This window comes from Oryctolagus cuniculus, chromosome 17, assembly GCF_051225735.1.
Source record: "Oryctolagus cuniculus isolate XC-2025 breed Fujian yellow rabbit chromosome 17, ASM5122573v1, whole genome shotgun sequence".
NCBI lineage: Eukaryota > Metazoa > Chordata > Mammalia > Lagomorpha > Leporidae > Oryctolagus > Oryctolagus cuniculus.
In genome coordinates this window covers 1,371,436-1,386,889 of record NC_142883.1, presented here as the reverse complement: position 1 = coordinate 1,386,889, position 15,454 = coordinate 1,371,436, and the positions used below count along the sequence as shown (strand labels likewise).

Here is a 15,454-nt window from a genome sequence, read left to right as displayed (position 1 = left end):
ACAGTGTCCCCACCCCGGTCCCCGCCCCACCCCCGCCCCATGACCGGGCAGCTCTGGCCTGGCCTCTGTGCACCTGCAGGTCAGGGGCAGGGGTGGGGCGGGGACGCCGGGGCAGGACCCTGCAGCTGCCAGCCGGACACGCGGCCCCTAGCCCAAGGGACCCTGGGCCCCCCTCGTGGGACCCTGAGGGGCCAGTGAGCCAGCAGAGAGGGGTTGCTGGGGGAGGCAGGGGCCACACTCAAGCGCACCTGCAGGCAGACTGGGGTCGGGTGCTGGTGTGCACGCCCACGGCCCCCAACATCCTGGGGCAGGAGGGGGTGAGTCAGGGAGTGCAGCGGGGTCCCCAGGTAGGGGAGAGGCTCCTCCCCTCCTCCAGCCCTGGGGGTGGGGGGAGGGCCCGTGATGTGCTGACCGCAGGAATGCGGCCTGGGCGGGACCTCTGCCTGGGCTCTTGGTCCTGCTCAGAGCCTCAGCTGGACACGGGGGTGAGGTCAGGCACGGGTTTCCCTTTGCAAATGCACAGGGCACGGAGGCCGCCGTGGGGGACCCAGCGAGCCCCCCAGCACGGCCATGCTGGCTCCCGGGAGCCGGGTGGCGGCCCCAGCCTCACCTTGAAGCCAATGCCGCCCTTCTTACAGCACAGGCAGGCCAGCATGAGGACGACCACGGTGAAGAGCCCCGAGAAAGACACAGCCACCACGGCGAGCGAGGGCGACCAGGAGAGCCCGCCCAAGGCGGCGCCGTCTGCCGGGAGAGGAGGCGTGAGGCAGCCCCCGGCCGCGAGCGCTCGCCCCGGCCGCACCCCTGCTCCCAGAGGTGCAGTCAGAGCCCAGCCACCCAGCTCCGGAATGGGGCTCGGGGACGCCTCTCCCGGACTCGGCCGCCTCCGTCCCAGAGCTGGAGGGGGCCGTACTCAGCCTCGCGGTGGCCAGCCGAGGGTCGGGCTGGGACACGTCGGGGCCACTCACTCCCGCGTGCAGCGGGCAACAGGGCCCCACCGTGTTGGCTGGCGTCTCCAGGTCGCCCCAGCTGCACCCACCACAAGGCCCCCAGTGCTGGTCCCGGCCCTGGGGTCAGCAGGGAGCCCCTCCTGCAGCATCGGGTGCACACGGGGAAACTGAGGTACCCGGCCAGCAATGCAGGCACCCGCCTCACCCCAGAGCCAGAGTCTCACTCCCCCGCCTGTCCGTCTGTCCTCATCTGGCCTCTGGGCACAGCTCCTGAGAGTGACCCTCAAGACCACCTGCCCCTGCGCCTGCCGGGCAGCAGGGGCCCCCAGACAGGGCCGCCTGGCTTCTGCTAAGGCAAAGAGCTAGTGGAGCACCTGGGCGGGCTCCCTGGAGGCGGCGTCAGTCAGTGACACTCTGGAAAGACGGGGTCAGGCAGGGCCAGGCAGGGAGGGGCAGCCGGCTCAGCCTACACGGAAAGCCCAGTGGGGTCTCCACCCTGAGGCCCTCACCGGGGGCTGCTCAGGTGAGGTTTCTGGGCGGGGTCCCGTGTGCACACGTGTGTGTGCGTGTACACGCGTGACACCCCCTCGCCACGCTGTTCACCAGCGCAGCGCACACAGGTGCTGGGATCGCCCACACACCCCAGGCAGCAGGCCCCTGAGGGCCGTGCTGTTGCCACAGTGACCCGCTGTGCCAGTGCGGGTAACACGCCCCCCGTCCGGGCCAGCCCGGGAGTCCAGGGCCTTCCTGCCTGGGCCAGACTGGCTGAGTGGCCCCTGGGCTGGGCCTCTGGGTCCCCAAAGACCGCAGTGGGGGCCCCCCACCCCCCGCCGGGGCTGCTGGGCGGGACCACCCGTGCAGGCCCACGCAGGCTCCCGCTCAGAGGGGGCGGGGACAAGGGGCAGGGGCATCAGCAGTGCTGGGCTCAGGGGCCAGTGGCGGCCTGGCCTGTCACCCCGTGGCCCTGGCTGTGCAGACGCACAAACAGGCCTCCCGGTAGAGCCGCAGAGAGACTGGAACTTCCCAATCCGCAACAAGTGGAGCCCCCACCAGGCCCCCGCCGCAGCCACCGCCCCAGTGCACGGCGCTGCTGCCTGACCCACGGCTGGGGCACCCATGGCCGACCACAGTCTGACCCCAGGTGCCAGGGCCAGCCGCAGGGCCCAGGGACACCATCGCACCTGCTGTGACAACACAACACACACACATGTGCCTCCCACACCACACACGCGTGGGCACACGTGCACACACACACCCCCTGAGCTACCAGCACCCTGCTCTGTAGCTGAGAACACAGGCTCAGGGCAGCCAGACACAGCCAGAGGGCGGCCCAGCCAGGGCGTCCGGGATCGGGGACCCCCGCCGGCTCCTGACCCCAGCTCTGCGCCCGACACCCGAGGGAGGCTCCCAGCATGTGGGGCAGATGTGGGCGGGGCGGCATGCAGAGGGAGGGGTGCGGGAGCCCCCACGGAGCGGGCAGGTCTGTGCGGGTGACCCAGGGACCAGCTGGCCCCTGTGGCGAGGGGCGCCCCACACAGCCGGGGGCGGCCCCCTCAGACCAGACCCCCGAGCCGTGGGAACGGCCCCATCCTCCACGGCTCCATCTCCGCCCTGGGGTGGCTGGGAGTCCTTCCCCTAATGTTCATCTATGTTCAGTCACCCAGAAGGCAGAGAGGTGGAGAGAGAGATCGTCCCTTCGCTGGCTCACTCCCCAAATACCCACAACAGCCAGGGCTGGGCCAGGCCGAAGTCAGGAGCCCGGAGCCCCACCCAGGTCCCCCAGGTGGGGGGGCAGGGACTGCAGCCCCCACTGCTGCCTCCCAGGGTCTGCACCAGCAGGAAGCTGGGGGCAGGACTCACACCCGGCGCTCTGCTTTGGGACACGGGTGTTAACCACCAGGCCAGAGCGGCCCAGGGCTTCCTGGGTGCCGTCACTGTCACCGCGCGGTTTGTCCCGAGTCGCCCCAGCTGCGTCGAGCGGGAACCTGGTGCAGGCAGAGCGGCCCCTCAGAGCTGTGCCTCCAGTCCCCAGCCTGTGACGTCAGCGGCAAAAGGCACCCGGCCCGGGGCCCAAGGGGGGCCCTGGAGGTGGGCGGCGTCCCTGCGGGGAGACTGTCCACACAGCAGAGGCGGCACGCACACGGCCCGAGGAGCCCGGGCAGGGCCGGAGCCGACGCCACATCTGAGCTGGCAAAGTGCGATCGGACCCTGACGCCAGAGCTGCAGAGCGGCGGCGCGGGGGCTTCAAGCCACTCGGCCCTGGGCCGGCGTCGGCGTCGGCACGGCGGGCGAAGCAGCTGCTGCATCACTGGCACCGCACTGGGCGCCGGCTCGAGTCCCGGCCGCTCCACGCCCACCCAGGCGGCCCCTGCTGATGCCCCTGCAGGCAGCGCAAGGCGCCCCGAGTGCTCGGGCCCCTGCACCCGCGTGGGAGATCTGGGCTCCTGGCCTCAGCCTGGCCCAGCCCCCACCATTGCGGCCATCTGGGACGTGAACCAGCAGATGGAGGCCCTCTCTGTGTCTCCTTCTCTCTCAGTAGCTCTGCCTTTCTAACAGATAAACCAGTCTTTAGGGGGAAAACAGCCACTAAGTCTAGAAATGTGTGACAGCAGCCACAGGCCACTCACACAGGTGGCTCCCCCTGTGGCCCAGCTGGGCCTCCTGGGGTGCAGGACGCCATGGGCACAGCGTGGGGAGTCCGGACAGGCTGCCCCACGAGCCCAGCCCTGGGCAGGTCCTCAGAGGGCCCGGGGTCAGTCCCAGACGCCCGGGACACCAGTCCCACGTGAGGGGCCCTGGGCCCAGCCGGCCACACTGCTGGTCTGGAAGGTGCGCGGGAGGGAGGGCTGGCGGAGGCCACGCCGCTGGGGCCAGGCTGCGCCCAGAGTCTTCTGGCTCCAGAGTCAAGAACACGTCCACCGGGAGAGCGGCTCTGCGGGGCGGGGTGGGGAGGGCAGCAGCAAGGCAGGGGGACAGGCAGGAGCCGGCGGGGAGAGGGCCAGGGGGACAGGCAGGAGCCAGCGGGGAGAGGGCCAGGGGGACAGGCAGGAGCCGGCGGGGGGGGGGGAGAGGGCCAGGGGGACAGGCAGGAGCCGGCGGGGAGAGGGCCAGGGGGACAGGCAGGAGCCGGCGGGGAGAGGGCCAGGGGGACAGGCAGGAGCCGGCTGGGGAGAGGGCCAGGGGGACAGGCAGGAGCCGGCGGGGGGAGGGCCAGGGGGACAGGCAGGAGCCGGCGGGGGGAGGGCCAGGGGGACAGGCAGGAGCCGGCGGGGGACACCCCCGGGATGAGCTCGGATCCGAATGCAGCCAGGCCCCCAGTGCCCTACGCTGAGGCTCCGCCCACCCCAGCAGGGCCCCGCCCTCGCCCAGGCAGACCTGCCCGTCTGAGTGGCCCAGGAGGCTCCTGGTTGCTGGGGGCTCGCAGGCCACCTGGGCCCCTGACCTGCACAAAGCTGGGCCACAGTGCCCACAGTGCCAGGCGCCATGGCCCTCGCCGCCACCAGGTGGCGCACGCAGCTGTCTTACACCTGCAGCTCAGCCTGCGGGGGGGGGGGGGGGGGCCTCCCAGCAGCACCGCAGGGGGGCAGCGGGGCAGGGGAAGGGCCGGGAGGCCGGCACCACACACACAGCGACTTGCTCCGGAAACAGGGCCTGGGAGCCAGGTGTGGGGCACCAGCGTCCTGCACACGGCCCTTCCCAGCCTGTGCCCCCCCTCGCCTGCTCGGCGGACTCCTGGGGCAGCGGGAAGCGCCCCACGGCTCTGCCACACTCGCAGGCTGGGTGTGCCCTGGCCCCTTCCGGGGGACCCCAGCCCCGACGCCATTTCTACAGGCCCCCACAAAGCCGGCCTTTCCCAGACCCTCCCCCAGGCTCCTCCCCCAAAGCTAGGGGTGGGACCAATGGGGTCTCGCCCGTGTCTTCCAGGTCTTCTGCCCAGCCCCCGCAGGCACTGTGGCCTTCACCGGCCAGGCCCCGCCTCCGAGGGCCCTGGGCAGCCCTGAGCTCCCAGCACCGCAGGCGGTCAGGCCCCAGTGCCCTGAACATCCCCCACCAGCCCTGGGAGGTCCTCAGGGTCAGGGCTGAGGGGAGACTTCTACCAGGGGAGGCCCAGGGCCACCGTGGTCCCCCATGCAGATGGGGCCGGGGTGTGGGGTGGGGGTGGGGCCGAGTCTGCCCCAGGCATCACCCCCACACACGCCCGCAGCCGCTGCCAGCTGTGACCCGAGTCTCTGCCCCGTCTCCCCCGGGTGCCCTGCACTGAGCTGCCCCCACCCCTGCCATCCCCCGCCGGGTCCCCGTCCCTTCTCCCGGACTTCCCTGACATAAGACCCTGTCCCCTCATCCCAGGCTCAAGGCCCTCACCTCTGCCCTCCCCCACCTGAACCCCGAGCCCCAAGACAGACAGGGGCTATGCGGGGGCCCCGTGTACCCACACCTGGCACAGCACCTGTGATGACCGGGTCCCCTGCTGACAGCTGGGCTGGGCGCCCCCCACCCCCCACCCTGTGCAATCAACCCCGACCCCTGTGCGGGAGGGAAGATGGGGGTGAGAGAGGCTGCGGGCACCCGGCCTGACCCTGCTGCCCACACACAAGCCGGCCCTGGCCATGGCACAGCCCGGCCACCCCGCCACTGACGGCCCTGGGGGTTCAGACTGGGGACACCCGCCTCCCGGGGCCCAGGACAGGAAGCCCCCACCATCCCGAGGCCAGCAGGGGGCAGGAGGCGGCTCCCACAGCTGCTCCGCCCCCGTCCCCGGCTGCCCGGACCAGACCCCACCCCACTCAGCCCCCACCTGCTCTGGCACCCACCACCCTCCAGGCAGGAGCCACAGCTTCTCAGGCACTTGTCCAGGACCCCTCCCCGCCCCAGCCCAGCCTGGGGACAACCACGCGCCCGGGACCAGGGGGCACCGCCCCCTAGTAGGCACCTGCCGCGGCTGCTCTGAGTGCCGGGAGGTTCTCTGTGTGGTGTCTGAATATGCCCATCTTACTCTGCCCAGGGCCTCCCGCCGCACCCACTCCGGGCCGACTCGCCACATCACCCCAGAATCCACCAGGACTGCGTCCAGGGCAACACGGCGGGGGGAGGGGGCGGCCCCACCCGGCCTGGACTTTAGGCCCCGCCTCCTGCCCCCCCATCAGGGCCTGTGTGGCGGGGCGCACAGGTAGAGCCCCAGAGGCTCCAGGGCGCCTGCCACTCCGCCCAGGGCCAGGTGCTGGGACCCACACCTCCCCCCAGCCCTGCCCCACCAGATGCCTCCGTGTCTGCGGCCCCTCCCCCACTCTGCACCCTCCAGCGACGGGAGCTCACTGCCCCCAGCCCCCAGGCCACCTGAATGCATGTGTGAGGCACCCAAAGCTGTGGACAGGAGCCTGGACCCCCCCTGCCCCACCGACCCCGGGAAGGGGCGGGGCCTGGGAGCCCTGGGGCAGGACGAGACCCCCAGAGTGGGGGGTGTCCCTGAGAGCGGGGCGCCAGGCCAGCCCCTCCTCCTCGTCACTGAGGGCCACACGCGAGGCGGCCCCGTGGCGCAGCGGGCAGGCCTCCACTTGGACCACGCGCCTGCGCCTGCGCGGCGGCAGGACGTTCCCGGCTTTGGCCTGGCCTGGTGTTGGCCGTGTGGCCATCTGGGGAGTAAACTAGTGGACAGAAGACTGCCCCTCCCTCCCCCTCTGTAGCTCTGACTTCCAAATAAGTAAATAAATCTTTTTTTAAAAAATCAAGAAAGTTGGCCGGCGCCGCGGCTCATTAGGCTAATCCTCCACCTGCGACGCCGGCACACCGGGTTCTAGTCCCGGTCGGGGCACCGGATTCTGTCCCGGTTGCTCCTCTTCCAGGCCAGCTCTCTGCTGTGGCCCGGGAGTGCAGTGGAGGATGGCCCAAGTGCTTGGGCCCTGCACCCCATGGGAGACCAGGTTAAGCACCTGGCTCCTGGCTTCAGATCGGCACAGCGCTGGCCGTAGCGGCCACTGCGGGGTGAACCAACGGAAGAAAGACCTTTCTCTCTGTCTCTCTCACTGTCCACTCTGCCTGTCAAAAAAAAAAAAAAAAAATCAGAAAAGCTACAATAATTAAGCCCGCCTGATGCCAGAAAGAACGGCCCAAACTGTGACACTGAAGTGAAGGGCCGGGGCCAGGCCTGGCGCTGGAGCGGGGGCTGCTGGGAGGGTGGCCGGGCGCTGGCCGGCAGTGTCTCCAAACCACAGGACAGAAGCTTAGAGGAAAACAAGCGAGGCTGGCACAGCGCGTGAAGCCGCCACCTGCAACACCGCGGCCCCTGTCAGCAGCCGGTTCAAGTCCTGGCTGTTCCACTTCCCATCCTGCTCGTGGCCTGGGAAGGCGGCAGAGGACAGCCCAGGCGCTTGGGCCCCCGCACCTGCGTGGGAGACCCAGAAGAGGCTCCTGGCTGCTGGCTTCCCCAGCATCATGTATTTATTTGAAAGCAGAGGGAGAGGGAGTCAGGCAGAGAGAGGCCTGCCACCTGCTGGCTCACTCCCCACACGGCTCCCACCGTCCTGGCCAGGCCAAAGCCAGGAGCCAGGAGCCTCTTCCGGGTCTCCCACGCGGGTGCGGGGGCCCACGCGCCTGGGCCGTCCTCCGCCGCCTTCCTAGGCCACAGCAGGGAGCTGGACGGGAAGAGGAGCAGCCGGGACGCCGACACGGGGTGGGGGTGTCGTCGGTGGTGCGGTAACCCCAGGCCACACCGCCAGCCCTGCGCTCTGCAGACCCTCCGTGGGGGCGGCGGGGGTCCCAGGGGAGGGGATTCCGACTCCGCCTCCCAGGAGATCTTGAAGCCGCTCTCGGCAGTCGGCTCAGAACAAGCGCCGAGCCCAGACCCCAGCGTGCGGCCAGCGGGCGCCGGCCTCCCGCTCGGAGGAGACGCACAAGTCACCCAACCCAAAAGGAAACCCAGACAGGCAAGCCGAGTCACGAGGCCCGGCTTCCACGCTGCGGAAGCTTCTAGAAGCCCAGGAGCCAGAGCAGCCCCGGACAGACACCTGCCCTCTCCTCGACCAACTCGTTCCACGCCGGAGACCAGCTGTGGACTGGCCCTGCCCGGCGGCACAGCGTGTCCCACACTGGTCGCCCGCGAATCCTGGGATTCCCCCTTCCCGGGACCCCCCGGCGCCACACATCCCAGGAGTCCTGTCCTCACCCAGGTCTGCCAGGCGCCGTGCACCGCGAGGGGCGGAGTGTGGCTGCCCTGCACCACGGCGCGAGCGTCTGAGGACCTCCCGGCACCAGCCCCACCCCGTGCGTCCAGCTGGTGATGCAAACAGGACCTCGCACAGGAAGGAACTGGTGCAACCCAAGCTGGGAGCCACGAGGAGGCCCAGGCGGCCACACGCACGACCGGTGGTCAGGGTCAGGGCCAACACCCAGACAGCCAGGGGCCCACGGATCAAGGAGCAGGATCCCGGGGCTCTCGGGACGGACGGAGCTGGGGCCTGGGTTCCCCGGCCGAGGTCCCTGGGGCCCAGACATGGACGGAGGCCCCTCCCAGGGGGCACAGGTGCTGGCGCAGGGATGCAGCCCCATTCCCAGGGCCCTGTGCACTGGACTCCTCCACAGAACACCCCACCCCCACAGCTGACCTGCACAGGTGCCTTGGGACACCCCCAGCCCACCAGTGCCCGTGGGCTGACTACTGGCCAGTGGGAATCCAGACCAGGCTCTGGGCAGGGGTAGCCAGACCCCTCCCCCAGCAGCAGAGAGGGGCTTGTGGGGCTTGGGAGAGAGGAAGTGAGGCCGTCTGGGGCCAGGGCTGGTGGACAGGGGCAGCAGCGTCCACCACAGGGAAGCTGGCTGAGGTGCAAGACAGAGGGGGGAGGTTGTAGGTCAGGGGCACCCCCTGAGCGACTGCAGGCACCCAGCAGCTGAGATGCGACTGCAGCCGCTGTGCCGAGTGAGGCGTGACCTGAGTGACAGGGACCAGGTGCGGGGGGGGGGGGCAGCCAGGCGCCCGAAGGCACAGGCACCCAGGCGACGCCGAGGAGCACAGGGCGTCACTTGGTGGAGAGCCCGCGGGGCCAGGCCTGGCAGGGGCGGCCCGGCTCAGCCTGCTGGCAGCTGGGCCACCAGACAAGAGGCCACGCGGCCGCCACTCCCATTCATGCGGGGATCCCGGAGCCCAGGGGGGCCGGGGCCTGGGCCCCAGCAGGAAGCTCACCCACACACACTTCCCACGTCTCACACCTGGGCTCAGGCGCACCCCGCACACGGATGCTCACACAGGATACGCACACGCGTGTGCACGCTCACCCACACACACGTTGCCATGCACACCTCGCCCACGTAGGCGTGCTCACCACTGTCCAGGAGCTCCGGCCCCAGCCCGGCCCCTGCATCCAGCCCCATCCTGCCTCGAGCTGCAAGCGGGGTCCGCTCCCCAGGGACCCCGACGCTCTCGCCCCCTGCCCTGCTTCTCAGGGGTCGCCTGGTGTCGCCCAGGCCCACGGGGTGCTGCCACGACACCCGTGAGTGCCCCCTCTGCTGGCGGTGGCCTGGTCCCAGCAGCACCCGACGCCCTCCCCACTTTCCCAGGTGCCCCAGGGCCCAAGCGAGGGAGACGAGGCCCAGGCCACTGGGACCGCAGCCCTGACCCCAGCAGGCACAGGGTCTGCCCCAGGGGCCCTGCTGGAAGATGCTCTGCCCACTAGTGTCCTGCCGGCCACTGCGGGCGCCACGGGTATTTTTAGACAGCCTGGCAGGCGTGGGTTCCGGCTCCAGCAGCGGCCGAACGTCTTGCATGAAGCCCCAGGGGCCAGGAGCAGGTACAGGAAGGCTGGGGAGAGCAGGGGCCACATGCCCAGGCCAGGGACAGCCACGTGCCCATGGCCAGGGACAGCCACGTGCCCACGGCCAGGGACAGCCACATGCCCACGGCCTGCCAGGCCTGGGACAGGCCAAGCCCAGGCCCTCCTCCCAGACGCCAGCCCCCGCCTGCTATGCCAGTGACCCCGGGCAACCTGCTCCCTGGAAAACAGTTGGGGATGAGCCGACCCCCGTGGTGGGGACACCTGGCATGTGAGAGGTGGGCACAGCTGGCCCTGGGGACCCTCGAGCCATCCCAGGCCTAATGTGGCTGCCAAGCAGGGTGGGGGTGCTGACCAGGGAAGTCCCATGCACAGAGCACAGACACGGGGCCCCCAGAGGGCCACGGACACAGGGCCCCCAAAGAACCACGGACACTGGGCCCCCAGAGAGCCACGGACACTGGGCCCCCAGAGAGCCAGCGCACGGGGACCCCAGAGAGCCAGCGCACGGGGACCCCGTGTGGTCCAGGAGCCCTGGGACACAAGCCATCAGGGACAGGAGCCACCATGCACCCGGCGTGCACTGAGACGGGGGAAGCCGCCGTGGCAGGAGGTGAGGCTGCCGATGGTCACCCACGGGGAGCGTGGACACGGCCACAGCCTTAGGAAGACCCTTGGCAGCGCCCGCCCAGCTGGGCATCTGGGAGATGTGGCTCTGAGGAGGGGACCGCGTGGCTCCGCCTCCACGCACGCAGCGGGGAGCGGGAGGGCCTGCTGAGGGGCTCGGGTTGGCAAGGACGCTCCCGCTGGGCGGCAGCGCTGGTCACCTGCGTGGGGACGTCGCCGGAAACGACTGAGTTCTGCACTTTCTGCGGCCGAGACCTGCAGTGGGGGGTTGGCAGTACCCACAGGGCCGTCCACACCTGGACCAACGGGCGTGGGGCGGACAAACGCACTGAGCCCTGTCCACGCTCATGCGCCCCCAGCACGGGAGCGGCCCCCAGCGGCCTGCAGGGGCGGGGGAGCTGCCCCACAGTGGGTTCCACGGGGAGGCCCATGCACTCAACACAGCTTGCGACAGGCCCGGTGTAGACCTCCAGGGCCCCCACGCAGACCTCCACACCCCCACGCAGCTCCACAGCCCCCACACAGACCTCCAGGGCCCCCACACAGACCTCCAGGGCCCCCATGCAGACCTCCACGGCCCCCATGCAGACCTCCACAGCCCCCACGCAGACCTCCACGGCCCTCACGCAGACCTCCACACCCCCACGCAGACCTCCACGGCCCCCACGCAGACCTCCAGGGCCCCCATGCAGACCTCCATGGCCCCCACGTGGCAGCTGCAGAAAGGGAAGACGGCTGGCCACAAGCGCCATGACGGCCTTCAAAAAAGTGACCGCCTGCCTCAGGGCCTCGTGGCCTAGCCAGGCCAGACAGGCGGCCACACCTGCGGGCCCAGGAGTGAAGGGAGAACACGGAGCCAGGGCCAGGTAGGAGACTGGGGTGGCGCAGCCACACCCACCGTGAGGGGGGACCGGGGGCTCCAGCCTTCGCCCCACGGTGAGAGGTGAGCGCATGTGCCCGGAACAGCCGGGCCCCCTCCCGGCCTGAGGCCACAGAGCTGGAGTCTGGGGGCTGCAGCCTGGCCCCCTCCCGGCCTGAGACTGGAGCTGGAGTCTGGGGGCTGCCTCCCCAGAGCCGCCCTCGCGCCATAGCCAGGGCAAGCGCCATCCTGAGCCTCGGCCGCGTTGCCCCCGGCCCCAGTCGTCCTGGGGAAAACCTCCAGGGAGGGGCCCAGGCCAGCGCCACTGTGGCCTCAGTGGAAGGAGCCGCCACAGCCCCAGGTTCTAGAACTTTCTGTGTGCGTCAGGGGCTGCCCTGGGTGTCCGGGGGGGGGGGGGCAGGCTGCCTCCGTGGGGGACCACGCCTCCCACACTGTCCGCCTCAGCCTCCTTCCTCACGGGGCTTCTCCCCGCCCACCCCTTCCAAGGACAGCAGTGTGGGACTTCGGGGTGCCCAGCCCAGAGTGAATTCCACCTGCAGAGCCCCTGCTCCCGGGCGGGGTCCCGTTCGGGGGCAGGGTGGACACGGGTTTGGGGACGGCGCTGCTCGACCCAGACAGCTCCAGCAGCCTGTCGGGGGCGGCTGCCCAGCGAGGAGCAGCTCGTCCGGTGCCCCCCGCCCAGCCTCCCGGGACCTCCTGGAGAGCAGGGGCTGCCAAGGCCCACGTCGGACAGGGAACGGACGGAGCTGAGACGCTCGCCTGCCGCCCAGCAGGGCGGGCCCGGACAGCAGCCCAGCGCCGTCAGGAACGGGGGCCACGGTGGCAGCGGGGGGGACCCAGAGTCTGTCACCCTGAAGCCCCGGCAGGACGAGCTGGAGCCTTCCGGCACATTCTAAGAGGCAGGACGGCTGCAGGTGGAGCCTGCTCCAGGGCTCCCACGGGCGCGGCTCAAGGTCACTGAGGCTGAGCCCACGGCCCAGCCCCGCGCTCAGGCTCCTCAGAGGCGTGGGTCAGCGGGCGGGAGGAAGCAGGGGGTCCCCACGACCCCACTCAGAGGGAGCTGTGCCCTGCGAGAGCGCCCATGGAGGCGGCCCCCACGGCCAAACAGCGGCTCTGCACCCGAGTGCACACCCAGCGCCAGGTTCATGTCGTGGGGCCCAGGTGTGCCTGCTCACCTGTGAGTGAGTGTGCAAACTCAGGCACCGCATTAACACACGTGCGACACGTGAAGCATGTGAGTGCACACGTGTGCAGGCGTCACATTAACTCGTGTGAGGTGTGGAGCATGTGTGTGTGCAGATGTCACGTTGACATGTATGTTGCAGGTGTCACATTGACATGTATGTGTGTGGGTGTCATATTAACATGTATGTGAGCGGATGTCACATTAACATGTATGTGTGCGGATGTCACATTAACATACATGTGTGCGGATGTCACATTAACATACACATGTGCAGGTGTCACATTGACATGCATGTGTGCATACGTCACATTAACATACTTGTGTGCAGATGTCACATTAAATGTATGTGTGCAGACGTCACATTAACATACATGTGAGGCTGGAGCATGTGAGTGCACGCGTGTGCAGGTGCATGTGGGGCCCTGTGGCTGCATCACACACACCTGAGCCGGGCAGAGAAAGGCCACCACCCCCTGCAGCCAGACTCTCCTGGGACCCTCACCTGCCTCACCTGTGGAGCCAGCGGGGGTCAGGCACACCGCGACAGCTGTGGCTCCACCCCTTCGCCCTGTGTCCGGCCCTGTAGGGGTCACACTCTGGGGCAAGGGCAGTGCCGTGGCCGCCCCTGGCTTCCGCTGGGCTGGGAGGACAGCAGCAGCTTCCCTGGGCCACGCCACGGTCCTCAGCCGTGCCAGAGGTGTCACGTGGGTGAGCCGGCAGCTGTGCGAGGCTCCCCGGCACCACCCAGGCCATCCATGGTCCCCTCAGGCCTCTGAGCCCGTGCCGCTCGGCTCAGGCCCAGCCTGGAGCCCAGGGGCCTGCTCCACCCTCTCCCCTGCCCATGGGCCCCGGTGCACCCAGCCCTGCCCTGGCCATCAGCACAGCAGGACCACGGACCCCGGTGCGGACGTGGGCAGGGGAAGGGAGCCGCGGGGCTCGGGCTGCCAGGGCCTCCCGAGTCCAGCTCCATGCTGTACACCACTGGCCCCTGAGACGTGGCCCCCACAGCCCCACCGTCAGCCACTAGGAGACAGGCACAGACAGCCAAGAGGGGCCCCCGGGGGCGGCTCCAGGGCCGCTGTCCCCACACCTACTCTGGACAGCACCAGGCTGCCCTGCAGCCCGTGCCCCCTGCGCTCGCAGACCGGTCGGCCACCTGCAACGGTGCACGCTGGCTGCGCACGGCAGGGTGTGGCCTGGTGGCAGAGGCAGGGCCCTGCACCCAGCTCCCCGGCACCGCAGCCCCGGGAATGTGAACCCCTCCCTGGGTCCGGGTGCCCGAGCAAACCTGAGGCAACCCCCCCCCCCCGCCCGGGCTGGAGCAAAGCCAGCAGCAACCGGGCCCCGCCACCTGCCTCCCAACCCAGAGTCGGCGCCCCGGCACCCAGTCCCCCGGGCCTGGCTGCAGGCACTGTTGACCCACTTTACAGGTGTAAACCTGAGGCCAGGCAAGGGGGGTTAGGGCCATAGTGTGCTCAGGGGGAGGGCAGCGGATCCCCCCCCTCCCCAATACGGAGCCCAGCAGGAGGGTCTCCCCGTCCCCATCAGCACCGCGCGGGGGGTGCCCACAGCTTCCCCAGAGAGGAGCCCGCCCCTCCTCTTGACAACCGCTTTCCTCTTTAAGTCATCAAGCTGACACATTGTAATCACCCGGCCCCAGCTGTGCGGGCAGACACAGCGGGAGCTGCCTGTCCTGGGGGGGGGGGGCTCTCCTGTCCCAGACACCCAGGGTGGTAAGTCTGGGCCCCCCCAGGGAGGGGGCAGAGGGCTCCCTCCACCCCGGGCTGGTCCTGGCACCCACCCCAGCCGGCCAGCAGCTTCCAGACTGCCTGGCCACGGGAAACAGGACCCCAGCGAGCAGGACAGAGACCCTGGGCACAGGGACTCGGCAGGGCTCCCGCCTGGAGTGCCAGCCCCAGGACAGCTGGACGCCTGGCCCGAAAGCTGCTACAGGCCCGGGGCCTCACCCACCGTCCTCGGGCCTGGCCGGCTGGGCCATGCCCCAGGACACCAGGATCTCGGCACCCTGGGGGTCACCCCAGGAAGTCCCTTCTGAGCAGGTGACCCTCAGCCCCGCAGACAGGCCCCTCCCCCAGAGCAAATGCCTTCAGAGCGGGCTCTGCCCGGGCGAGGGGGGCTCTGCATGCACCCTGGGTCTTGCTGGACCCACTCCAGGGAGGGAGGCCCAGGGGAGCCGCACGCGGGGCTGCTTTGTTTGGGCCCCATGGACCTGTGCCCGAGCCCCGCGCACATGCGGGTGGGACCGGGGGTTCTGCAGCCGGGGAAGGCAGAAGGAAAAAGCCCCCCACCTCCAGCCGCCCCAGCCCCTGTGCCCACCACGGACAAGCAGCCCCCCGCAAACACGCCACCGCCAGGTCCCCTGCAGCCAGCCTGACAGCACCACCCCTACCTCACCACAGTCCAGGGATCTGGACCCCACACGGGCTCAGCCAGCAGGTCCACAGGCTGCTGGGGGCTGTGCAGGGCCTCCCTCCCAGGCTAAAGCCATGGAGCAGCAAGAGGCCCTGGCAGACCTGGGCCCCAGCCCGGCGGACACCCCAAAGGGCCCCACGGGTCCTCAGCCTGGTGATGTCTCTGGGACACCTGCAGCCCTCTGCCCCGGGGTACCTGTGCCCAGGGGCCGGAGGCCCAGCGGTGCCAGGTTTGGCCCGAAGGCCTGGCCACCCCGGGAGACGCGGGGCCTCCCGGCGCTCCTGCTGGTGAGCCGCGGCTGCGCCTTCTGCGGCTGGCCTCGGGGTGAGGAAAGGGTTAATTTCCATGCAGGATGCGAAGCGGCGCGGGTCTGCAGCGCCGGGACAGGTAGGGGCCGCGGCCGGCGCTGCGCGCACTCACCAGGGTCGAAGTGGGAGCTGAAGGCGAAGCTAGGGTTGAAGAAGGGCGACGACATGGCCGGGGCCAGCAGCGCAGGGGGCACCGGCGGGCGCTGCGCTCAGGACGCCCGCGGCCCGGGCCGGGCCATGGCCAGGCGCCGCCGCAGGTGCGGAGCGCACCGGCCCCGCGCCCAGCGCCCCCAGCCTCCGCCGCAGCGCGG

General features: G+C 70.1%; 1 protein-coding gene across 1 annotated transcript in view; it reads right to left on the bottom strand.

Moving 5' to 3' along the window:
* LMTK1 (lemur tail kinase 1) overlaps positions 1-15,454 on the bottom strand; it is a 27,614-nt gene extending 12,160 nt beyond the window's left edge. Inside the window, exons 1-2 of the mRNA XM_070060175.2 lie at positions 15,256-15,454; positions 611-744 (exon numbers count right to left, since the gene is read on the bottom strand). Of these exons, the coding sequence (XP_069916276.2) occupies positions 611-744; positions 15,256-15,310 (189 nt within the window). The 5' untranslated portion in view covers positions 15,311-15,454. The remainder of the gene's footprint in view (positions 1-610; positions 745-15,255) is intronic.